This window comes from Ciconia boyciana, chromosome 19 (assembly GCF_034638445.1).
Source record: "Ciconia boyciana chromosome 19, ASM3463844v1, whole genome shotgun sequence".
Classification (NCBI taxonomy): Eukaryota; Metazoa; Chordata; class Aves; order Ciconiiformes; family Ciconiidae; genus Ciconia; species Ciconia boyciana.
Window position 1 is genome coordinate 7897471 of NC_132952.1, and position 26000 is coordinate 7923470.

The 26000-nt window shown below is 42.5% G+C and overlaps 2 protein-coding genes across 6 annotated transcripts in view; one reads left to right on the forward strand and one right to left on the reverse strand.

Moving 5' to 3' along the window:
• The first annotated feature begins 4133 nt into the window (after positions 1-4133).
• On the forward strand, positions 4134-18012 carry LOC140661455 (probable glutamate receptor). Its single transcript, XM_072883571.1, has 11 exons — positions 4134-4285; positions 6322-6432; positions 9507-9538; positions 11996-12055; positions 12860-13039; positions 13713-13939; positions 14770-14867; positions 15421-15638; positions 16213-16438; positions 17080-17327; positions 17889-18012. The coding sequence occupies exons 2-11, from the start codon at positions 6360-6362 to the stop codon at positions 17988-17990; spliced, it is 1464 nt and encodes a 487-aa protein (XP_072739672.1). The 5' UTR covers positions 4134-4285; positions 6322-6359; the 3' UTR covers positions 17991-18012.
• PANK4 (pantothenate kinase 4 (inactive)) overlaps positions 11441-26000 on the reverse strand; it is a 33323-nt gene continuing 18763 nt past the window's right edge. Inside the window, exons 13-22 of one of the 5 annotated variants that reach the window (XR_012045763.1) lie at positions 25507-25658; positions 23972-24027; positions 23333-23382; positions 21814-21921; positions 21294-21394; positions 20721-20789; positions 20034-20143; positions 17859-17930; positions 12374-12441; positions 11441-11721 (exon numbers count right to left, since the gene is read on the reverse strand). Coding sequence is in view for 4 of the 5 variants with exons in the window: in XM_072883567.1 (XP_072739668.1) it covers positions 19930-20143; positions 20721-20789; positions 21294-21394; positions 21814-21921; positions 23333-23382; positions 23972-24027; positions 25507-25658 (750 nt within the window). In the remaining variant the exon portion in view is untranslated. Of the gene's footprint in view, positions 11722-12373; positions 12442-17356; positions 20144-20720; positions 20790-21293; positions 21395-21813; positions 21922-21996; positions 22521-23332; positions 23383-23971; positions 24028-25506; positions 25659-26000 lie in introns of those variants that run through there. The other 4 variants (XM_072883566.1, XM_072883567.1, XM_072883565.1 and 1 more) reach the window with 4 other exon arrangements.

Below are 26000 nucleotides of genomic sequence, written 5' to 3' on the forward strand. Positions count from 1 at the left end.
ATATTGCAAAATCTAAAAATTTGTTTGTAAAACCACCTTACACTACTAAAATAAACATATTTAACCTTCCAGCTGTTGACTCTTTAGCTGTAATGTAACACTTTTTCTATGCTGTCTAGAAGTTTGTAGTATACAAACATGGTTAATTCTATCTGCCTTGTTTTAAAAATTCCTTAGTGGATAACATTTAATTTTACTCTTTTTCAGAGAGGTAGCCATTTCAGATCCAGCTCCAGTTTTCTCAGGTCCACCAAAACGCGTGCAAGTATTGGTAGAGACTGGCATTCTGTTGTTGTGTGATACACAGCACGTGGATGGTTTTGAAGCGACGTCTCTGTTGGGCAGCCAGTGATGGCTGTGTAGATGAAAATTCTAGGGGAACTCATGTAATTAGTAGCCAGATAGACATAATCCAAGGACCTAATCTGTTCTGTTACAGCTCTCCAAGTAGGATAGATAGCCCTGTCTCATCACTAAGGTTCAAGTCTGGCTGAAAATGCTGCAGCAAAAATTTGCTCTTCACCTGTCTCATTCAAAAATCTCTTCCCTTCCCCTTCCCCTTCCCCTTCCCCTTCCCCTTCCCCTTCCCCTTCCCCTTCCCCTTCCCCTTCCCCTTCCCCTTCCCCTTCCCCTTCCCCTTCCTGTCCCAACAAAGCACGCAGTGAAAGCGCATGTTACTTAGTTCATACTCTCCCCTGGAAGGGTTATCAGCTTACTTGTGGATTGCAGGGCTAGAAAGGAGTTCTTGGTTTCTAATTTTAGTATCATTTGGCCACAAGCATTTAAACTTTGAAATATCAAAATGTAAGGCTAACTGTAGCTAATGATATCATCATGACAGGGAGATAGGGGCTGGGAAGGGTTAAATTCTCTGATTAAATCTTTTCAAATGGTCTTCACTATGTTATGTCTAAAAATATTCTCTCCATTTTCCATCCTGGCTCAGATCTTCATTGCTCGTCTTCATAATTTGGATGAGAGGCCCTTGAGGTTTGTGCAACAAAGGTTTGGAACATGCACTACAATATCATTGCAGTCTCGGAAGGAAAAAAAGGTAAATCAGCAGCAGAATGTGTGATCTGCCAAGATTAGTCTCACATTGTGTCTTAACACAAAGCAAATGCCATTAACATTCTCTAGACGAAAAGTCACTCTCTAATACTTCAGTTTTGGGCTGAAAAGCTGCAGGGAGCTGCTGCTTTTTTATCTTTAGAGCAAGAAAGTACATGCAACTTGACAGCTTTAGAAAGTTCATGTTTAAAAGGCCTATTTGTGTCTTTTCAAAGACCAAGTTTCACAATCAGATTATTTTTATCTTTGATTAAGCAATACTTGTTAAATTAATGCACCTCACAGAAGGCAGTGTCATGTAGCACTTCAAAACATTTATCTCTGTTCAAATTTTTAAAAAACAGTGTCTGGATTTAACTTGCTAGGCTACATGTGAATTTTGTCCTCCTGCTTCCAAATTAATAGTAACTACCTTTACAGCTTGTTTTGTTACACTACATAAGACTGTTAATGATGTGTCCGGTTATTCCTATGAATGGAATTTATTTCATGGTACCTACGCTGTTGAGTAGCAGAAGCTTACTAAGCAGTTTTGCTCTTCATTCATCTGGTCTTCATCAGGAAGAGGAAAATTGCTTATTCAGATCTTCTCAGCAGGCAGGGTGCTATCTAAAATGGTAAGGAGAGCAATAAAGATTTGGTAACAGTGGATGGAATCAGGAGTTGAGGTTCCAAGCAGCACTGATTTTCATTTTATGAATGCCTCACTGCTCTTACTCTCTTGATGGTCTTCTCTACCATTCATATGATAATCAAGATGAAAAAGCAGATTCTTCCTCCTCCATGTGAAATTGTGGGCAGATACAATGTAGATGCAAGTCGAGCATGAAACCACAGCGGTCAGCGCATGCTGTCTGCTAAGGTGGTAACATTCACTTTGCGGTAATCACTGCTTGCCATATAGTAGCTGCACATTTTTACTAGAATTGCACACGTGTAGTACAACAGACTTAGGAATCTATAGGAGGCATCCATATGTAGGCCAGAGGCACTTGCTGCAGGTGTGAAGGAATTCAGAAAGGCAGTTGAAATCATTATTCTTCAAGAAGGTCAGTGAGTGACTGAAAAGCTACTGAGACAGGTCTGATGGTCTGACAATTGAACTGCTGCATGAGGCTAGAGAGGGAAAGGTGGTGTGGGTAGGGGGGTTCTGCTAACACGTGAGAACGCTTCCCTGGCTATACCTCATCCAGCAATCAAATCGATAACGCTGCCTAGAGAAAGCCCATTTTGTATCTATTCCTGCTGGCTTGCACAGAGACAGCAAGTATATTCCCTTGTCCAGAGCTCTTCCTGTGAGGCCTCAGCCTCTTGTTGTATGTGTTTTTCAGTTCATTAAACTGTAAGATTAGAAGTCCAAAGCTTCCAGATTACAAGCAGTGTATTACACATGGCTGGACTTGGGATTTATGGTCTGTATTCCTCTGACTTTGTGTTTAAGAACACCGTTGATGAACATTTGATTGTATCTTTAAAAACTGATTTTGTCTGTGCTGAGATGCTTTCAGCTGCTGGTAGTTGAGCTTATCAGCCCTTGTTAGCTGCCAGCTGTGAAAAATCACGTACCATAATGTGCCTCTTCTTAAAGCCTAGAAGATATTCATGAAAAGCAGCTGGAAACCTCACCTTATCTGATTTTTGCTAACTTCCCCCTACATGCAGCCCTTTGCCAGAATCTCTAGGGCATAGCTATCAGGTGAGAATGTGGAGAACAAATCACATTCAAACTACCAAAGATAGCACCTGGAAATGAACCTGTAAACAGGTCAAAGCCTCTGAGGGAAATCCAAGGTGAATAGATCTTTCTGTATTCTTTTTCTGTTTTGTCCTATAGAGAGGATGTAACTATTGTTTATAACATATCTTAGCACCTTGCCATAATTTTTATTGCAAGAATGATTTACACCATCTGGGGTCTCAAGTGCATTAAATGTGATCTAAGGACTCCCCTTAATTGCAGTGAGCCGTTAGTGGAGCCCTTGAACTCTGTTAGGGCAAGCTTCACCACATGCAGTCTTCTAAGCATTTTTTATAGAAATGTAAGCCATGTTTGACTCTGCAGAAGGCAAGCTGTGTTGATGTTTAATAATTGATTTACTCAGTGGCATGTATAGAGAAAGCTTAGGGAAGAAGGCCAATATGTGCAAGCTGCTGGAGAGTTTTCCATCTTCAACAGTGCTTAAAGTCGAGTAGGGAGTAAATTTTTGTTTCTTACTTAAGTGTGGACAAGTTCCAACTCCCCTGCAGGATGAGTTGTAATGGTTTACTCTGCTGAATTCCTGTGAAGGCGCTTCTTTGTTATTACAGTGCCTTGATGTGTGTATTTATAAATGACCTGGCCCGACAGAATCAGCTGCTTGGCAGCGTTGTACTTTAGCTCACTTTCGAAGTGAAACTAGTAAATGGAAGGATGAAAGGGACGGGAACTTCGCTTCTGTGCCTGTGTGTTAAACAGAACTGTACAATCCAGAGAGGAATTTAATGGTTTACCTTGAAGCTCAGGCCTTCCTTCAGCTGTCTAGGCATTGCGAGGAAATACGAGATGTATGTAACAGTTGGGGGGTTTGGGGGTTTTTTGGTGCTATACATGAGACCCCCAGCCAATCTCCTGAGACAGTCACAGAGTGGAGAAAGTCTTGAGCAGCTTCCACTATCAATAGATGGGGAGACGGGCACAGCTTGATAGGACACTATTCTAAAGAGACAGGACTTTTTCAGGAGCACACAGCAGGCCAGTAATAGTATTTTCTGAGTCCCCATGTAGTATTCAGCTGCTGGACTAAACTGCTTCCAAACGTTGTCTTTTTGCTGGGTGTAGTCTCCTCCTCTCTTTCCCAAAAGCCAAGGTGCCCCTAGAGTCTGCAGTAGAGCTGGCATGTTCTGCAGAAGCCCCTTAGCCTGGCTCCTCCCTCTCTTTTATCTTATAATAGCGTTGAATGCTTGTGAGCATTCAGTGTTCCAGCAGTTTCATTGTGCCTGTTCATCGAGTTGCTTCTGCTAGTACCCAGTCAGACAAACGGAACTAGGAGAGGCTAAAGAATTGCTGTAAGTGAGATACTGCCTTCAATCGCTGCTGTTCTTGTTCTAGATGACACGGATCAAAGCCTGCGTGCAACAGGCTGTCGCCTTCCTAGCTGATGGTTGTTCATCTTTCCACTGCTGTTTGAATACTGATGCCTTTCTTCAGCACTGCATACAGAAGACTGGTTGAGGAGTAATGTTGTCTTTTTTGTTTACATTTTGAAAGACTGAAAATCTGAGGAGTGAGAGCTGATTCTAGCAAAGTAACTTTTTAAATCCTTAGTTTGTTTTGCTGTAAAGCCAGCGTGAGAAAACTTTGCAGTACCTCCTCAGGTAGATGGTGAATGGATATTGCAATGGTTAATTTAAGCAGTACCTAAGGAACTCTTTACACACTGGGAGGCACTAAACTAAACCCCTCTGCCCTCCCGTTACTCTCTAACTGATTCCGTTTGTCCTTAAATGACTCTAGTACTAAATTAGAGCTAGGGACGTGGATTAGCCTTTGCAAAATTCTTTTTTTTGCACATATCTACACTCTGTTTGTTCTTTTAGACAGTCAGCAGCCAGTGTGTTAACAACTCTTTCTTTTCAAGGTGATGCAAGCAATGTATTACCAGCTCTGAGTAGCTTTTCTTGAAGGAGGACACTTGAAATAAAGATCAATTTATAGTATGTACCAAATTGTAAGGAAAAAGTAGCAGTAATTTACAGGTTAAATCTACCAGGAAAAAGGCAGTTCCTCACTGGCTCAACCTGCAGACTACTGCTACTTCTCCTTTATGTGCCCTGGTGGGTGATTTAGCTGTTCAGTTCGTGTGCTGCTCTGGCAACAGCTAACAGTAGCTACCACTTTGTCTATTTTCTACAATTGCTTTTCAGAAAAATGTAGGCTGATCCATAACTCAAATGTCAGTCCTCTCCTTTGATCCTTTCACAAGGATCAAAATATTCCCATTTTGAAGTATTTTTTACAACCACAACAAAAGACAGCATTTAAATTTAACCCAGAAAGAATCTTCTGTGTAAATTTTATTCACCTCTTATCAGGTGAAACAGGTAGAGAAAATGAGTGAGGGAAACTGCTGAGCTGTAATGTCAAGAGTTTTCACAGGAGTGCAGGTTTGGGAAAACTTCAGAAAAGTTGAAGAGGTAAGCTTAACTGAAGCCAGTGTTTGCTCAGCATCAGTCAGAAGCAAGTAATACCACATGTAGGATTTTTTTGCCTACATAGTGTCCTAAATGGTAAGTTTTCTTGCGCATTTTTAATACAGTTTTTATAGTTTCTGGGGTAATGGTGTCCTGAACCTTGTTTGACACTATGACAACAAATACAATCAAAAATACTGCAGCAGCTTGAGACTTAATATAACCTGGCATTGATTGTTTTTCATAGTCTTGTTGCTGTTTTACAATGACAAATGTACAATTATTTTGAGCCATGCAGAAATTTTGTTGCAGAGTTTGAAATTAAAAAAGTTAATAAAATATGCTGGCTTTCACCCTCCTCGCCCCTACCCCTTTTTCCTTGTTCAGTTAAGAGTAGGATGTTGAGACAAAAGAGAGCTTCAGAAATTATTTCTCATGTCTTTTGACGCAGGGTGAAACAGCTTTGTTTCAGATCGTTTTGGTGCAAATGAAATAAACACCTTTGTTCTCCGCAACCCAAATGGAAAGTGAAATTAAGGTTTTGTTTTTAAGCCCCCCAAATGAGAATCTCCTGGAGGAGGTTGTTTTATTAGTGCCTCAACTGGCTACTAAAATTTCTTCGATAGCACCTTCCCATTTCTCAGAGCATAAGGGCCTGGTACTCGGGAGCAGTCCACTTGGGTTGCTTCCTTCCCCTTCCCTGCGAGCCCAGGGGTGCGTGCCTCCTCCAGCCCCCGTTACTGTTCATACCTACCGCCGCCTCTCCAGAGCCTGCACGCTGGTTGTGGCACGCCTCTCCTTTGTGGAGAGCTGACCGGGAGAGAAACGGTGCAACAACCAGTGGATAAATCCACTTTATAGGTTTGTCACACCCTTTTTGCTGCAGTGAAGCGTTCACCAGAACGCTTTTCTTTAGTATTTGTTATGGCTGGGCTCAGAGGTGACTGTGTTCTCACCTGGGGACCTGTGTTGGAACTGGGACTCTTCAGAATGAGGTGCAGAAAATCCAGGACATACTGATTTTAACCCAGCAATGAGGAACTGTAAAACCAGCTTTAACTACTTGCCTTTCATCTCTAGCAGGAAGTTTCCTTTAGACAGTAGATATTTCTGCTCCAATGGACAAAGGTCTTCACTTCCTCTTCTGTGTGATTACAACCATGCTGCTCCTGAGAGAATCAAGCCAGACAGGTGAGAAAAATGATCCAAAAATGCTGGCTGCATCCAAATCTGGTTTTGTTCTCCTTTACAGAGTGTTAATTCTTTCAGTCTTTAACTGGCTAGTGCTTACAGGATTTTGTCTTAATCTAAGAATTGGCTTTCGAATTGATTTTGAAGACATCACCAGGACCTACCTTGTTGTTACAGCTTGTGATTGTGACTTTATCATGTTATGAGTGCTGTTACTAAGTGTCTTTGCTGCTATAGTTGTAAATCGGATGACAGAGATCAGGGAAGATGAAAAAGCCTAGAAAAAGGGTGGTTAGGTGTCCTTGAACACCATTATCATGGTTAAAGCTGCACTCTTTTGAGTCTATGGGCCCTTGAATTGCAGCAAGATCTACTGATTAACTTGTTCTTCTGAGAGTAATGTTTTCCATGTGACTTGTTTAGCTCCTCTCCTCATGGCATATTTTGGGAGGAAGAGGGGATTTAGTGCATTGAAGTTGTCAGCTCTGTGAGCCCCCAAACTTTCTGCAGACAAAGGGTAACACTACATTCCCCCACGGTTCCTAAGGGACAGCAGCAGGAGCCTGCCAGGGGCTTTGCACAGCGATCAGCCAGCTGGATCACACTTTGCTCTCCGGGCGAGGAGCTGGGGAGCTTGCTTTTGCAACTGGACAACAAATGCTATTGTTTCGATCTTAGTGTGGCTTTTTGGTGTTCTATGCCTGGAGTCCAGACTCAGGCTAAGGAGTAGCTTGGCCTTGCAAAATCACTGGGAGATAAAAATTGGTTCTCTGTTTAGAGGGTTGGGAGAGCAACTTCCCTTCCTCTGCTGTCTCTCCCGTCCATCTCCCGTCTACCCAGAGCTGGTAATTGCATAGCTGTGGTAGCAGCAGTTCACCTCAGGTTACAGATACTTCAGCCATTTTCTTCTGTGATGATGGTCAGATTCTCTTATACTGAGAATTCTCTCATCCTAAATGTCCCCGTGTACTCCAAAACTGTAACCCACCTGACCCATCGCCTCTTCTTTTAGCTCAGCTATCTCTCCTGGTCACAAGCTGCGAAAGGGGAAATGCTGGCAAAGGATGCAACGGCAAGGGTCCCAGCCTAGAGAGGGAGGACGGGGTAGAAAACCGGGGTGAGGTGGCCAGTTCTTAGCAGCGCTACAAGCTTTTTCACGTGAAGTTAAGCGGGGAGTCATCTCCCGTTAGAAGGCTGGGCATGCTCAGAGTGGAAGGGGTAAGGACAAGGCTGATTTTTGCAACCAGTCGTTTCCTGCAGCCACTGGCCTTTGGGGAACAAGAGTGGAGGGATGAGCCTCTCTTCTTTGTCTTATGTTTTTGTAGACTCTCACAAGGGATTCTCACAATGAGGACTTGGCTTCTGAGAAGTGTCACTGCAATGAACTTTGAGTTAGTGCTGCAGCTTGATTACTTATGGTCCTTTCAGGAGTCCTTACAATGGGGCTTTGAACAGCTGCATCCAGGGCCACTGTGGGGGAGCTGAGCCCTCGGTACAGACTGTTTTCTTCCAAGAAACCCTAGCAGGTCTTCAAAAAGGAGCCTCAAAAAGCTTTTACTGGCTTTAATGAGTTTCTAAAAGGAGACAAGAGAACTCCTTTGTGAAGATTTCCAGCTCCCATGGAGAACTGTAGTGGAGAGGGAAAAAGCAGGTTTTGTTTTACAATAATGTGGAGTTCAGCACAAGGCCAGAAAATGCAAAACCAAAGAATGAATAATACATAATGAATGAATATGTTGTTATATTTAATGAAAAACTCACAGCTTTTGCTTGAAAGAGTGAAAACACCCTAAATTTTTTGTTTTATCTTGAGGGATTTTTGGCTTTTGCGCTGTGAATTCTTTGATTCCAAGGAGCAATGCTGTGCACATTCTAGAAAAAACATCCTGGGCAATTAATGAGTCATATATTGACACAACTGTGGTTTTAATTCAGCATCTCGATCTTTGTAGTTTGGCTCTTTTGCAGCTGGGGTGGGATTGAGGTATTTTCCTGAGTATTATGAAATGGGAAGCTGTGGCTCAAATAATTTAACAGGACTTGTTAGAAGTCACACAGCAGAGCAGAGAGTAGAACCCAGGAGCATGAATAACCTCAATAATAGTACTTTTATGGGTGGATCTTGTGGTTTCACCAAAGAGGGGAGTATCATTACCTTTGTTTTACAAATGGGGAACTGTGGCATAGGATGGAGCGGTAACACAGGAAAGGTCAACAGCAGATCTGACCATTTGACATTTGGTGTTCACTCCAATGCAGTCTACAGGGTTGCACTGGCTCTCATCACACTTAAACTCTTTGTCAATTTTAGGTACTTCCCTTACTCTGTTCCTTGACGGGGTGCAGAGAACAGGCACCACAAGGCAGGCTTCCTGCTCCCTCTTTCTTTAGCCCTGTCACTGCTGGTTCCTGGGTTTGGTCATGGCCCTTTTGGAGGTTTTAATTTTCACAGGAATGAAAAGTCAGGGTCCTTATAATTTGAGGAGGCGAACGGAGTAGGACGTGGTGGAGAAGGGTTTCTACCCCAGTGGCTGCAACCGCTTTGGCTGCTTTGACAGTAGGAACCTATCCTTAGTAGGGGACGGGAAGAATAAGAAAACCTTTTGTCTTGGAACTTAATGGTGATGAACTTTTGGTTGTTTACGGGCTTTTCCTTAGGGGTATAGACAAGGTTTTGCAGGAGTTAGGGCGAAATCTTTGTTGTGTGAAGTAGCAGGAGAGACGGCTTTTCACCTTGTCAGGGAGGACGATAAGGAAATAAGGCAATGGATTCTGCAGAATCCATTCCTCGGTGTGTGAGTGACAGCCATAGTCATTAAGTTACAATTAGAACCTTCTGCAGCCTGAATCTGGCTGTGTCTGTTCCTGCTTCTGTTTGTTTCACGCCAATACTGTGCTGTGACTGAGGGAACGACAAAACTGCTGCAAGTCAACTGCACTGTGAGCTTGTGCGTCAAGGATAATCATTCTGTTTATTTAAGTGCAATGTGAAATGAAGGTATGAAACTTCACTTTTAAGGAGCTGTAAATATAAATCCTGCAAGAAGTTGATTTTGTTGTTGGTTTTTTTTCAGGAACTAAAAGGAATGATGATGCTGTGAGTAAGGTATGTTTAAGTTCATTGGTGCAGAGCTACTAATGAAGGCACATGTGCAAAAGGTCTTACATTTTATAATCCAGAAATAGATGTGGTCATAGTGTGCAATGCTTTTAATCTGAGAAGAGCTGTTATTTTAAATATACTTTGCATGGCTAGTGATGGCCATTTCTAAGTCTGTCTGTGTTTCTATGCTTTTTTTTACTCAATCTTTTGTCCAGAATTCAAAATTCAGTCATGTCCCAGGGAAGAATCTGCCTATAGCCCTGTCTTCATGGCTTATAGAATTTAAACCTCAGAACTATTCCGTCACTTATGACCGTTATAAACTTCTTAACATCAAAGAAAATTCAGACACATATGAACATGCAGAGATACCTTTATTAGTTCTTAAGAGCTTTGTTTTATTTCCAAAAGTTTGCACTTAACATAAAAAGTGTCTGTGGGATGTAATTAGGCTTTAGAAGAAAGATGGCAAATGTCACTCAAAATCTGACCTGCTAGAGCATGTATATATTCGCATAGTGCAGGACAGTATTTGTCCTAAAGACTTTCCAATCAAAAATGTTGGTTATGGCAGCGTTGGGAAATGAAATTAATTGTCCAAATGGCATAGGCAGAGACAGAACTTGTGTCACCCGAGTATCAGCTCATTTCTCAGTCTCAAAGCATGCTGGATGCCTGTCATGTGCCAAAAAGAGAGTTTTGGGGAAAGTCATGGAATTTCAATCAGTTTCAGTTAGCACAAACCTCCAGTTGTTGATTACAGCAGTGAGAAATAAACACAAGCAAACAACCCCCCCCCCAGAAACACATCTCAACTCCCCTCTTGTCCTCCCCTCTTCCTGGTCCCCAGGCTCCTCCTGCACACATTTTACACTCGGTCCCTTTGGAGGCAACAAGGCAGCACGGGAGATCGGGGTCAGGGTTTTGTGGTTCCTACTCTCTTGCTCCTGTGCAGGTTCCTCCACTGACTGCAGCCCCGTGACAGCTCTACCTCCTCCTGCACCTCCTCTCTGTCCCTTCTGGGGGCGGCTCTCGTGCTTCTGCTCTTGCTTGGGGCGGCTCTTCTTCTTTGGCCTTTCTCCTACTCTACTGTCCCTCCTGCTTGGGTAGCTTTCTTATTTCTGCTTTGCCCCCGCTTGGGCAACTCTCCTGACCTGACGTTGTCTTTTGTGTCTCTTCTTGCCCTAGCCGTGCCTCTCAGCCAGCAGTTACCACCCTTTTTTAAAGAAGTCTTTGCATAGGCACCATAAACTTGTCTGATTCATTCAGTTTTGGTGCACTGTGGGTCTGTTTTGTCCATTTCTAAGCCAGCTTGAAATGGCTGTGTCCAGCACTGAGCCACCCACCCACCTGCTACCAAAACCTTGCAACTTTTGCCCAATAAAATACTCTTCTGGTACATTTGCAAAAGTTGTAGTATGTTGTTGAGATTTTTTTTAAGAACCCCTTTGAAACCTTCAATAACTAGTGGGTGAAGCCAAGTGAAAGGGATAGGCCAGGATTTTTTGGTCTTTTCTTTTATTCACCCTCTTGTTCGGTAGGTATAAATATTTTTTAAACAGATCTGAAAAGAAATGTGACTTTTTTCCTTTTATCTAAGAGCAAATTGTAGCTTATCTGGCAATAACAACATTGCTTCCAGAACACTCTGCATTAGGTAACTTCTGATCACAGTTCCAAAGACAAAGCTCGTCCCTCAAATCCTTCCATTGCAAAGAGAGAATTGAAACAAGATCATTCAGCTCCTGGAAGAACTGGAGCTTCTTTTGCAGATCTCGTACTCCATATATATATATATATATACGCACACATATATACACACACACATGCTCCCTCACTCTGTCTAGCAATACTACTGTGTAATTTTAGAATAAAGGGATACACTTAAGACCAACAAATCTTACAGAATTGGACTGCTTTACTGGGAAAAGCTGGAATTGTCCTGAAGTAGTACGGATCATAGTACTGATCAGAAACCATCTCAAGTTGGGTGACTCTAAGGTTCGAAGATGTACTCTTGAATTCAGCGTTCCATGCAGAAGGGAATCCATGTTTCCTCTCCTCCTCCTCTCCGGTTTCCTACTGTTCCGTGTCTCCTGGAATTGCTCTCTAATGAGACCTTAATTGGCTGCTGTTTTGTCAGCAACATGAATTGATGTCTTCGGAAGACTGTATGCACTGTGTAGCTGAAGAATTGTAACAACATTTAGAGAGATTTTTGTTTGGATAAAGTACGCTGACAACACACAATAAAGTGAAATGCTTGTGATTTATTAATTACTGTTAGGGAACAGCGGTGGTGAGATTGCTGCAGCGTACAGGGGCAGATTTATAGCTGGCTTAACACATGCACACACCCTCCCGACACCCACCCCCAGTCCTAACGTAAGCCCTAGCTCAGTGGGGCCGTGCCTGGAACTTTGAAATCCAATTATTTCTCCTTCGTTTTTTGATTTGCAGGGCACTGACTCGAGGGGACCAGAAGAGGGTCTTCCAACTTTGACTGTCACAACAATCCTGGTAAGGCAGTGACACAACACTGGAGTGGCTGGGAGATAGCTGGAGTTATACTTTGCCTTTTTTTCCCACCCATATATTTGCAGGTGCTTTGTTTGGGCTGGCTTTGACACTGATAGCCCTGTTCATCACAGTGTTTTTGGAGTGCCGGCTCAGTGGTGTAGAGGTGCAGGCTGTCTGTAGTTTGCAATGGGAAGATTTGAGGGCTATCAAAGTCAGCCCACAAAACGGACTGGGCATACGCTTCTATAAATGACTGCTCTGCGACCACAGCCAGGCCTCTTCACTCTGTTTAGCTACATCTAAGGGTTTTCATGTTACCTGTAAGTTGTTTCTGTTCTGCAGTGGAAATATGTGAAGATCACACATGTGCAGGGATTCAAAACAGGCTATAAAAAAAAGAAAATGCATTACCACATGCAACAGACAAGCAGGACTATTCAGGAGAAGCTGCAGCAGTAAGTTTTCTAATTCTGATGCCAGGTCCTGCACCAGCCTGTGACCCTCATCTGATGCTTTGATGGGCCAGATGAAATGTATTTGGGCTTTTAGGCTGAGAAGAGATGATCACTTACTTCTGTGGTGCACGTGACTTGCAGAATGCAGCTGTCCTGCTGGAGCTGTAGTCTATGACTAGTGGTGGCACAGGACTCCAGTGAATATCTTTCAAGGTTGGAAATGTTGTCCCCCTGATAACGTGGACAGAAGTCTTTGGGGAGGGTTTGTCAAAAATATGGTGCAATTCACAATCAGTTGCACTGCAGACTGTGGGAGCATGTAATTGTGTATTTTTCCCTCCATGTGCAGGAAGATCCTTATGTCATGGTGAGAAGTGCAGAACTGGAGGGATACTGCATTGATTTGCTGAAAGCACTTGCTGCAATGCTTCACTTCGGCTACAAGGTGAAGGTGGTGGGAGATGGGCAGTATGGTGCCGTCTCTTCCAATGGGAACTGGACAGGGATGATTGGCGAGATTTTGAGACAGGTAATTTTCAATTTAAGTTTTTGACAAACTGCAGCTCTTGGTGCAGTGCTTGTCTTGTCTCAGAGGCTACCCAGTGTTTCTTTGTAGTCCGAGAGACTGTACAGACATCTGAGCTCACTAATGAAACAAAGATAATGGCTTTAAGGAAAACTTGCCTTGAACGTAACCACTAGGTGAAACTTGTCTCTTTCAGAATGGTAATCCCCTAGACTCTTCAAGGAGACACTTGAATGCACATCTTACCCCATCGTGTGCCATTCCCTATGGCTAGTGTTCTGTCATCTGTTGGTAACATTTGAATTAAACCTTCTTTGCTCCCCTGCACTCAGCACTGTGCCCAGCTGTCGGTAGATGCTGCAGCCAAAAACAGCCTTCTGGTTTTGGTAAACAAAACCAATGTGGTTCGTGGCGCACTCCTCAGCTTGTGTGTGTGATGCTGTAGCAGAAAACCAGAAGCCCCAGATACCAACCAGCACCCCACTATGAACAATGCAAAGTGGAAAACTGTCCTATTTCTCAGAGCTCACAGTCTAAGATGGTAGCTGTCTGTTGACGCAGAGAAGTGATTTGCCATGTAGATATCTGCCTGCTCAGCTTGGGAAGCGTTCTATTCGAGTGACAGAAATCTTCAGGTAGGTTGGATGGCTGATTATTTTTTATCTCCATCTTATAGGAAGCAGATATTGCAGTGGCTCCCTTGACAGTCACGTCAGCAAGGGAAGAGGTGGTCTCCTTCACCACGCCGTTCCTGCAGACTGGGATTGGAATCTTGCTTCGAAAAGACACCGTCTCTCAGGAGATGTCTTTCTTCCACTTCCTGGCTCCTTTCAGTAAGGAGACCTGGACTGGCCTTTTATTTGCTTATGTGCTGACATGCTTCTGCCTCTTTCTTGTTGCCAGGTATAAATGAATTCGTTTCAGAGATTTTGTTCAAGTCAACTGCTTTCTCAGCTATGAAGAGATCTCAGTTTTAAAGAAAGTACCAGAGTGCATTTTGCTTTGAGGAACCTTCTGTACAGGTCCAGAACCAGGGCTAATAAAGCTTAAGTCATGCCAGATTAAGACAGCATTAAGAGCAGGATCTCCCCATGAAGAGCACCATCTCCCTTGATGTGGATTACCTAGGGCTGCTAAAAGGACTGTGTGTTCGTACTTCAGCTCTTCTTTCTCACTTTGTTTTGAACTACGACCATGTTCCTATGTGCAGGTCTCTCTCCTGCTGCATTTTCATGCACTATGGCCTGCACTGACTGGTGGAAGAGATTCTCTCTGCCAGCACTCCACCTCCTTCCCAGGAGATTCAGCTTTCTCCCCCTTTCTTGATTAGGCCGCAGTCTTGAACAGAAGCTCTATTGCTGCTTTCTAGTTTTATGCACAATCTTTACAGGTAAGGTTTTGCCCCAGGAGCAGCCTTCAGCCCGATATTACGGAACAGAGCCAATATTGCCACGCAGGTGTGCCAGGCAGACTAGATTATGCCATGGCTCAGGAAGAAAGTGTCTGGCAAACCCGTGACAGGACCCCTGAGCCATCACTGTTGCAAACTACTTGAGGCGTTGAGCAGGAGTACTTTCCTCTGCACTGGTTAAACTGGAACTCAGGTGAAGGAGGAGCTACCATGGAAGGAAAGGGCACTTCCAGGCTATCTGCACTGCTGCAGTCACACTGCAGGATTATTTCTATTTCCGCCCCCCCTGAATGTCTGGTTTTCTCCTCTTGTTTTCCCACAGACTGAGCCCCTGTGAATGGAATGAGCCAAAGAATGAAGAGAACCACTTTACCTTCCTAAATAGCCTCTGGTTTGGAGCAGGAGCACTTGCACTGCAAGGTGAGCCGGGAGGACTGCAAGAAAGGAGCTCTGGGAGCAGTGTGGTTCTTTAAGCTGATTGTATATCCAGCTCTCATCTGTCTGTAACACTGGTGTGCTAGCCTGTTGAGGGAAAAGATGTTCCAATAGGGACGCCTGGCACCACTAAAACTCCCAGTTTGGGGAGTTTTGATTACAGACTTGTCGGAATTGTACAGATGGCTGGCTTCAGTTGGGGAATGCTTATTTTCTGCTGTAACAATTGCCCTGGGGAATGTCAAGCTAACCATTGCACCGGTGCTTTGTAGACTGGAGTGTTTTGTTGTGGTTTTAGGCCACTGACGTTGCTTCAACTCTGCATCGCGTGCAGTATTGATGATCAAACCAGCCATAGTCAGTCTGTTCAGGCTTGTGCATTAAGTAGCTGCAGGGCAAGATTGGCAGTTTGGCAAAGTTGTTATTGCAGTTATTTAAAAGGAAGTCTTTAACTCAGGCTCATGGATGTAAAGTTCTTCGTCTCTCTCTCACCGTACGTCACCTCACATACATTTTATCGGCTCCTCTGGTCGTGCAGGTGTCACCCCTCGGCCCAAAGCGCTCTCTGTGCGGGTCATCGCTGCCGTCTGGTGGCTGTTCACCATTGCCTTGCTGGCTGCCTACATCGCCAACTTCACCGCTCTGCTGAGCTCTGGCAGCGAGCAGCTCCCCATCCAGACTTTTGAAGATCTTGTGAAGCAAAGAAAGCTTGAGTTTGGGACACTGGACGGCTCTTCTACTTTCTACTTCTTCAAGGTGCAGAGAATCTAATTGTGCACATACACAATTGTGCTGTAGAACCGCTAAGCTGGGGCCAAGTTGTCTAGCTCATGCCTAATGGTCCTTACACCACCCTCATCACTGTAGACTCCATCAGTTTTCCTGTAATACTTCAAATTATGTGATTGGTGTCTGTTGTTTTGTTCATCTCTTCTTCCACCTTTTCTCAGAGAGAAAAGCATGCAGAGGGCTGTATTTTTATAGTGTATTCTCTTTTAAGAAAGTGGTGCTAGTCTTCAGGGGTTGTCCTTGTGTACCTTGAACACGAGGACTGACGTAGGTAATTTCTGGATATGTTAACTGGATGCCTGCAAAGGTGGGGGTTTTTTTGGGGGGAGGGTGGGAAATGTTCAATACTTACCTCCCTGTAACACTGCATTAGAGAGGAAATCTGCGCTAGCTATATGCTGGTTTTCAGTTCAGAGGGCTCAAAGGGCAGTGGCTTAAGTACTCTTATTCTCCACATTGTTTTGCAACCGTTGCACATATATGCAGATTTTTTTGGATAATTGTTTTACACTTGTTTGACATTTGTATTTTTGGGCTGCAGAACTCCAAGAATCCTATCCATCAGATGGTCTATGAATATATGGACAAGAGACGAGACCACGTTTTAGTCAAAACCTACCAGGAAGCAGTTCAACGTGTGATGGAATCAAACTATGCCTTCATTGGTGAATCCATCTCTCAAGACCTTGCAGCTGCCAGGCACTGCAATTTGATCAGGGCCCCTGAAGTTATTGGAGCCAGAGGATTTGGCATTGCCACTACCCAGGGTTAGTCCTTGTGCACCGCTTCTGTCCCACTTCTCCGCCTGGATTTCATGGGTCTGAAGTAGCAGACTGACAGAGCAAAAAGCCTGGCATAGCCACGCCCTGAAACTCGCACATTTTCTGCCTTAACACTAATAATCTCATATAACAAATTGGTAACCCTGCTATGCAATGTTTTCTTTCTGTAGATGAGTTATCGCTAGCACTCGCTGACCCTTTCTTTGAACTGTAATAAGCAAAAAAGTCCAACTCTCAGGGGTGTCATTGGTTCCTGTGGGTTTTTTTGGTTTTGCTTTGGTTTTGCCTCGGTGCCAGTAATGCAGGGCTCCTGCTGCAGTCAGCAGGGAAGGGTTTGTTCTCTTGTGGAGCATGACTGCTTGGACTTCTCAAAGTACCTTCACTCTGTCATTATTCTGCGAGTATTAGCATACCTCTATGGATAGGATAGGAACGGAACGGTTGCTATCCAAGAAAAAGCGCTTGGCTTAGTCCGTTGCATTCTGTTTGCCGAATGACCATCTGACAGTTGGGAAGCTGCACCCAGCTAACCCTGCTCGGTAGTGCAGCAGCAGATTGCTTAAAAATGTTATAGTGGCTGTGATCTCTCCCATACTCTTCTCTCTCTTTCATTCTACTGCTGCCAGCATCCCGGTGGACTAAGAAGCTCTCCATTGCTGTCCTCAAACTGCGTGAATCAGGTGATCTTGACTACTTGCGTAACAAGTGGTGGGAGACCAGTTGCCTTCACAAAAGTAGAGAGAGATGGAGTCCTCTGCAGCCCCAGGCTCTGGGTGGGCTCTTTCTTACTCTCGCAATTGGCCTTGCATTGGGAGTGATCGCAGCTGTGGTGGAGCTGTCAAACAAGAGCAGACACGCTGCGGGGCACGTGAAGGTAGGTGATGGCTGCTCTCTCCCGTCCTGCTTCCCCATGTCCCTGCTGCTTAGCACGGACAAGCCAGGCACCGGTGCTCCGCTGTGCACAATGCTGGGTTCCCACGGGGATCTGGCGTTTTCTAAGGAAAGCACTGTGGTGTGGTGAGGGGGGAGACGTGCTATGTATTCACTCTTTAAAGCCTGAAACTTCACAGCTTGGGCTGCGTGATAGTCTTGTAGCCCAAACAGGGTAACAATAATAAAGTAACCTCCCCTCCCCCAAAATGTGAAATAGAAACACAGACTGTAATTCCTAGGCAGCCAGACTGCACTCCAATATGCTGAGTGTGTACAGAGGACAGTGAATCATCAATAACAAGTTTATTCTCAAGTATGGCTATTCTTAAGTCATTTGACAAGCAGGAAAACACATGTAAATGAAACTGCACTAGTATCTGAATGTGCACCTTGGCGTTCCTGTTCTCCAGCCATTCCAACAGATGGGTCGGGCACACTTAAAAGGTGGCTTCTCTGACACAGAACAACTCACCCCTTTGTTTCCTCCCCTTTTGTTTTTCAGAAATCTTGTTGCTCCGTTTTCACAGAAGAAATGTGCACTCGTCTACGTATAAAAGAAAATACAAGACAAAGCCAGGAGACTTCAGGGAGGGCTAATGCTTAAGAATTTTTTGCTTAAGGAATGGGCATGTATTAGGTTGATACCATATGTATTTCATAGGAACTACATCACTGTAGAAAGATGTTTTTCTGCAAGTCTAGAGTGTTAGTTTTCTAATTACAAACACACACAGAGAGCACTTCTGGAGCTGGATACAGAAGAAAATTAAGTGGCTTGGAAGAATTTAAATTGATAAGGGACAGAGTGCAACCGTTAAAAATAAGGGAGGTTAACAACTTGGTGAAATAAAGTTGAGATGGCCAAGATGGTGGATCCGTATTTAGTTTAGAAGTTTACTGTGTAAGTACACGAATGCCTGTAGGAGTAAGTGACTTGGGATAGGTTAATACGAAGCCTCTGCTTACTAATTACAGTATGAGGTACAATCTTGAAAATTAAAGCTCTCATCTGACTGTTCTAATCAAGAACAACTGCTTCTTAAACATTTAGTTATAAAGAGACTGTACTCTTCCCCTCTTCTAAGCAGAAGATGCTGGTCACTGTGAAGGTCATTTCTGAATCAGAAACGACAGTGCTGTTGTGTAAACCCCAAAAGTGCAGGACTGACTTAACTGCATTCTCTGCAGCGGCCTAAAACCCGAGAAAGGGGGAGACCATGCAATGAAGGAACTACTAGACTTAAGAAATGCAAGACACGGACGTGTCCTTTGTCAGTTTCCCATCAGAGGCTAAGTTTCCCTGTTCAGCTATGGGGGATGTTTTGCCCTGGTTAACCTGACCAAGAAGTATTTAGGAAGAAGACTGATAGCTGAAATCCAACAGTACTGGAGCATGGAGTTTGGTACCAGTCAATTAAAACAAAGTACAAGTTCACCAGGCAAGGGTGAGGCAGTGAGTAATGGGTATTTCGCATTATCCTCTTGCTCTCAAAGAAGGATCTTTGAAAGTCATGGGGAACAGTTATCTCGGTTGCATATTAAATAGTTTTCTAATTAAGCTGTTTTTCATTTCAGAGCTGGAATGACTGATGCATGCACATGCTGGTTTGCAAATTCATGGTTAAATCACTCCATTTATGTGCTGCACATCTGATGGAGGGAAAAAAAAAGCCAATTCAGTTACTTGGAAATGGCTTTAACTGCACTGCATGAACAAAGAGACTAGTTCTCATCAGTCCCAGCATTAAATAACGGAAGGCAACAGAAACTAACGTGCCTGTGACAGGAAAATAGCAGGGTGTTCCTGAATAAAGCACTACACATCACTTTGAGGGTAACTGAGTGAGACTCAGCTTCCAACTACTGCCAAGTAATTTAGTATAGGTGCAGAATTCCCCTCCCCCTGACTGTTAACAGGGCCAAACAGTGACAGCCGCAGGAGTTAGGAGTTCTTCCAGCTGTTGGTAAACTAGTGCTGTTTGGTTACCTGCTACGCGCTCTCAGATCACAACAGTTCTGTTTTAAATACAGCTTGAGCAAAGTTTGTTAGGTTAGAAGGTGGATCAGTCCTTCAATCAAATTAACTGCAAAGAGCATGAAACTTTTTAGGTAAGTTTAAAAGCTGACATGGAAAATGCAATGCCAGATTCACTCAGCTCTTTAAAAACTATTTGGTATGTGCCATGTCATTGCTGGCAGAGTAGGCAGAGATGTATAAAAAAAGGTTTCATTGACATTTAAATATATTTCTATATGAATGTCTCACAGAACAAAAAAATAAAGTCTTTTCATCACAAATACTGCAGCATTAAAATAAACACTTACCAAAATAAACAATGAGTGATATACATATATATATTTGAGTGTGTATACTATAGAGTGAATCATATTGTTGCTTTTTAAGTCACAAAAGCACAATATAAATATGGAATTTCCTGTGAACTCTTTTCCCTGTTGTAATAAAAATACATTCTTTACAGTTAAAGTAAAACTAGTGCAAGTCCGTTCTGCTGCTCCCATTCACCCAGTTGACCAGATCCCTATCATTTACATGGCACTTCATACTTAAAAATTACACTGAAAATTTTCCCTCCAAGACGATCAGCAAGCCAGGAGTTTTTGATAACAGCAAGTTTGAGGCTCTCACACTTCAAAGCCGCGTAGTAATTCGTGTGGATGGCACGACCCATGCCCTCAATGATAACCAAGTCTGTCTTCCGCTCTCTGACCAGCACAGCCAAACCTTTATCCAGACGGCTGAAACGAGAGGTCTGGTTTAGAAACAGTCATCCTTATACAAGCTACACATGAAAGACAGGCTGTCCTAAGGGCTTTATCATTCACATAAAATGTGGTGGGATATCGAGTTACTGATGCCAATAAACAGGAACACTTTAAATCAAAGGAAGTGAAGATTGAAACGTAGTTTTAAAAGCTTCATTAAATGCATGCAGAATTGGGATTTCCCAGAAAACACAGGTAAGTTCTGACTCCAATAGAGAAACCCATCAAAAATAAACAGGTTAACAACATGAAATGCTTCTTACAGTCAAGTGGATTTCTTGGTCACATGCAGGATTTTGCATCATCTGTAACTAAGCTGCTCATGAGACCAACAATGTGTCATTGCCGAACACAAACATGATAAATAAGACACCCAACAACTAGTAAGGCTTGATCAATATTACAAGTCTGTAAATCCAGACTAAGCAACTCTTAATGGTTTTGCAAAAGTGATTCATATCAGGAAAGGTGGCTGAGATACTCCAGAGCTGTCTGTGAACATCCTGCAGCTGATGGAGACAAATCACAAATTGGTACTTTGCCAATATACCTTAGATCTAGACACGGAGAACTCGAACCTGTCTGAACCAACAGCAGCTTCTCTTCCCTCAGTGCAGATCTTTATGTAAAAAAAAAAAGACAAAAAAAACATTACACAGCTACATCAACAGGGTCATGCAAATCTGGTAATAAGCCAGATGACAACAAATATCTAAGTCTTCTTTGCAAAGGCTTCTTTTCCTGCTAGGACTTCACCAAGAAACACAACGTTTCCTTGAGCAAAAGGATTTAGTCAGCTATGTATCCTCTACCGGGGACACTCCATATGTGAAATATATGTATTTTCCTCTACTTTTTTAACATAGAAAATTTACGTTTTAGTAGCCTGAGTGCTTATCAGGGAAGACACAGACAAGAAATGTAATTATGGATGTTCCAGAAAGATCTGATTTCTAAATTCTTCACCTTAATGGAAGGTAATGATCTGCCTTAGCTTACTTCCAGGTTGCAGATTTCAGACACTAATTAACACAGTTAAATATGAACTCAGTATGTAACAAGGAACTTGCTTTTTCCTTCTATGTATTGTATGATACATGAGGAAGACTGGTTAAATGCTTACTGAATAACTGGATCCATTGCTGCTATCCGTTCAGTTACGATCAGCGATTCACTGTAGGTGACATCATTTAGGGCAGGGCCAGAGTTACAAGCCAAGATAACCTGAGGTAAAGATGTCAGAAGAGTTCACCAATTAACGCAGTCCACATATGGCGTTAGAGCTGCTTATTTGTTTAAAATCACCACTGCCTGACTTATTGTACAAAAGAGGAAATGGGAAGAGAAAGGCTGGAGGCCCAGTCCTCATTTCCCCTCAGTTACCCAGCTATTTCAGGTCTTTTGACATCATAGACCCTTGTTCAGCAAACGTGGGTCTGACCGAGGCTCGCTTTGCTTTGCTACCTTTCACTCTACTTACAGTTAGACTTTGGAGTTCCAGGGATGTGGATTATTCCCAATTCAAATGTTAGGAGCCAGTCTGGTAAAGTGTACTGCTGGTAGGTAGTTAACAAACCTTTCACCAGCTACCAAAGCTCCATTACACAGTGAATGCACAATGAAAAAAAACAAAAACCACTTACCTCTGTCCCTCTAGAAAGGAGCTCTCGGACAAAAGGAAAGACTCCTAAAATTATGTCTATTCCACTGTTATCTGCGAAAATTAAGGCACATTTATGAGGGGGACCCTCCTGCAAGAGAAAACCAATGTATTCAGGATTGAGTTCGCAATTCATTTCAGTGAATAGTTTATGTTATTTAAACTACTCACTTTAAGACCCCACATTTATACCCTTAAATGACTGGCAATTTTGGTTATCTAGTCGCAGCATAACTCATCAGAACATCACCTACCCTTGATCTTAGGAGAAATGGGTTTCCCTACCATTGTCTTTGCACAGTTATTTAAAACAGCCTTTAGTTACTTTGCTTTGTTTGAGAGAGGTCGTTCAAACTCCATTAATAACACCTACATCTGCCAGTTACGGACACGCCTAACTCCCGCAGCTCTGAACAGGAACGTACTTCAGGGGCTGCTGAACAGCGGGTACTTAGGCCTACAGTCCTGCTGTTTGGAGAGCAGATTATGGCTAGCATTTTGTTACGCCATGCCGCTGGAGAATACCATTCTCTAAAATAAAAGCAGCAGCATGGGCAGCTGCCTACGTGAACGCGCTGGTTATCAGGGTAAACCTACCTTTGTGGCTGTTTTAAGCTAGCATGCTGTAGGGTGAACAGGATTCCCTTCTGCCAGGAAAGGGCAGGATGGACTGCTGGGGGCAGTAACATCCTAAAATGAAAAGATATTTCCTGTTCTCCGTTAACCTTTTAATTTGTTCTGAATCTGATGTTATGAAACTTAGTTCACTCCAGTTCATACCAGCAGAAGAATTTTTATAGTGAACAATGCTTAATTCCTAATAAAAAGTTGTCAGGACAGTGCTTGAAGTTCCTTAATTATCACTGTTATACAAGATTAGCTGATGCTTTTGTTTTAATGTAATGTAATATGTAATGATTTGTAATAGTCTACTCAGACCAAACCTTTGGCTATCATTTCCAACATAGAGATTTACACAAAGAAACAAAAGCTTTTCAATTAACCTTAATTAAATAGCAATAGAGATCACAGGGCAAAAAAAGCTTTGCTAATTGATAGGTTAATTACTTTCAGCAAGCTCCTACATTAATGTCCTTTTTAGGTTGGCTACTCAGATCGAGGAACAATCCAAGCATTACTCTTGGACCCAAGTTTTCAAAATTACGGGTCTAGCTGTATGGAAATAAGTGCCCTGATAAAGAAGGGACACAATATGGTTACTTTGGAACAGCTTTGAAAGCAGCTGGGTTCCAAATGCTGCAGTTTCTGAAGGAAGTCAGCTAAGAAGCCTGGTAAGTAATGAAGTGTCACACTAATTATTCCTTTTATTCCTTTCTTTACGGTAAGGCTGCTGAATTACTGGTACTGTATTACCAGAATTTATTTTGAGTTGTCTGAACAGAGGTCTGTTAAATCCGGTAAAAAACCCCAAGATTAATAAGGTGATTTTATGATTAATGTATTTAATTACTCAATAGTTAGTAACAATAGCGGAGTCATACCTTCAGTCGCTCTAGCCACTGACTGTAGGAATCTTCTAACCAGGGACGTTCTGTGTCACAGACAAAATCATGTTAGCATTTCTTTTAGGCAAACAGGAATTCTGCACATTATGAAAAGCAGGAGGTGTCTCTTTACAGATGCTTCAGCATTAAAGCATTTGAGCTCAGGTTTTGAATGTTAAATGTGTAGATTCAAAGAGTTCCTGAGCTCTTAATTATGAGAATAGCTCAATTCCAGCAGTCTTGAAATGGAATTTTCATAATAAAGCAATGGAAGCATGCAAGTTGGCTATCACAATGACTCGTCCTAGGATGGCTGGTGTTGTACGTCCCAGGACACTATCTCCTTGACAGGATTAGAACAGCGATGAAAAACAGCATGGGCAAGATATTCTGACTATCTGTGCCGCTGAGGCTTCTGTTCAAGGAGAGAGGTTTTCAGATTTCAGTTCCTTTGGAACACAAAGAGGAACATTCCACGGGAACTCTGTTGCCTGCATTTCAGATAACCCTAGCAAGTACTAATGATTTCTTGTCATCTGGGCAGCAGAACTGCCACAATAAACATGTTCACACTCTTCTCCACTCTCATATTAACACCATATCCACTTCCAACCACCACCACAGATCTCCCTATACCTTGTAGCTTTGACTTGGCTTCTTCAAATCCAAATTGTGGCTCAGATTCCAGAACACTGTATCAGAAGAGAAATAAAGGGTACGCAGTTAAGCAACTTCATCTCACATAAATATAATTCAAACATTTCTTTAGCAGGTGGTCAGCAATTTTATTGCATCAGTTATAATGGGGAGCGTGGATAGGTCCAATGACTGAGAAACAGATACTTTGTGCTTATGTTAAAAACAAAAGGCTCAGATGATGTACATTAAATTAGAGTTCTTATGCTAAAAGAAAAAGGTTTCAGCAATATACAAATGTTTGCAGGCACTAGACTACAGGCAAAAAAGACATCTTTTGATCTGCAGACCACCATAAAATATAGTCATGATCTAAAATATCTGCATGGTAAAACAGTGCTTTACAAAGCCTGATTTGAAGATTGGTCTACAAAAGTTTTTTTTAAAGTTGTACCTGCGTGGGGAAAAAAAGGAATCAAAATAACCAGATACAGAGCTACTGCTATTGGCTATATGTATAGGAAAGTAGCCCCAAACACTTAGGTGGTGATGAGGATTTACATAATGAGATGTTGGATTCTAAGCTCTCAGTTAAAATACCACACCATGTGGGGAATGCTTGCCAGTCAAGTCTCCTGAAGTTCCTTAAATCTAGTATGAATTTAACTCAGTCTGCATCTCTTAGTTCCTTCCTTAGAGAGAATGAGCGCTACACTTAGCACGAGCGGCAAGTAGACTAACTGCTCCGACTGGTGCCAGTTCAAGTTTCTGGTTGTGGGCAACATCAGAAGTAACACAAGCCTAAGAACGCCCATGGAGCCTTGAATCACCTTGTTTTTAATGGACTTTTCTTGATTTAATCAGAGGGAAAACTCCTCAAAGATGCAGAAAGGGAAAGGAAGTGCTGAATGTCAGCTGTAAAACAGTGCCCCTCTCCCACGCTCTTGGATCTATATTATCAGCCCCACAAAAAGAAAGTTCTAGAATTGAAAAATCAAAAATATTTCAAGACTGTTGGCATTAATATCCCCAAATGAATTCATGGCTGCTGACAGGATATAAGGAAAAAAAGCTCTCCAAATAGCAACAGAAATCTATGTTGATCAAAAATACTTAATATTTAGTTATCAAAAGAGACCACCAACCTAACTTACAGCCCACAGAATATATACTGTGTTATCAGGACAACTGGAGGTTGCAGAAAAATAGCGTATTTTCTGTTCTAGGAACACAGTACAACACATACCCAAAAGCAGTGCTAATAACAATGCTACAAGCAAAGCAGCCAGACGGGAATATTACATGCTCTACCACTTAATTCAAACATTCACAGTAACATGTCTGCCAGATTTCAAGGGTGGAAATGTAAACTTTCCCGCACCACCACAACGCTTGGAAATAAACAACCAACATTTGATTAAGGTGAAATACAAACTACAATTGAAGTTAGACTGGTGCACTTTATTTTCTTTAAAAAAAGAACAATTGGATATTCTGTATCTTAAAAGGGTGCTTTTAAAATATTTAACACCTACTCTGAGACTGCTTTTGCTCCCCAGTCAAAGACATTCCCCGCAAGAAGTCCTTTCACCAGAGCAAACTGCCTCTCCTCCCAGCCTAATGAATCCAAAGATTCGATTACGCTTTGAAAACATTTTAAGGCTATGCCATTTTCTTTCTGCTTTACCTGTAAGAAAGACATGAAACATTGGATTTATAGACAAAAATTTCTTACCCATCATTGGTTGTCTCAGTCCCAAGACCACGTTCAAGCATTCTCCTCTACGTTCATGGCCTCTAATGGACCAACAAGTTACTGTTATCAGCATGCTTAGTATCAACAAGAAAAAAGTTTCCTGGGATTCTAATAAAAAGCTTCATTAGTGCTAGGATATGATCTGTAGCCCAAGAATTACTTTTCTTAATAAGTTAGAGGTGCAATAGATCTTGAGCAGATTGGGGAATGGGAGAGTGGACACACAAAAAAGTTTTAGTAGTAACATGATCCATCAAACCTGGGTAATTCCCA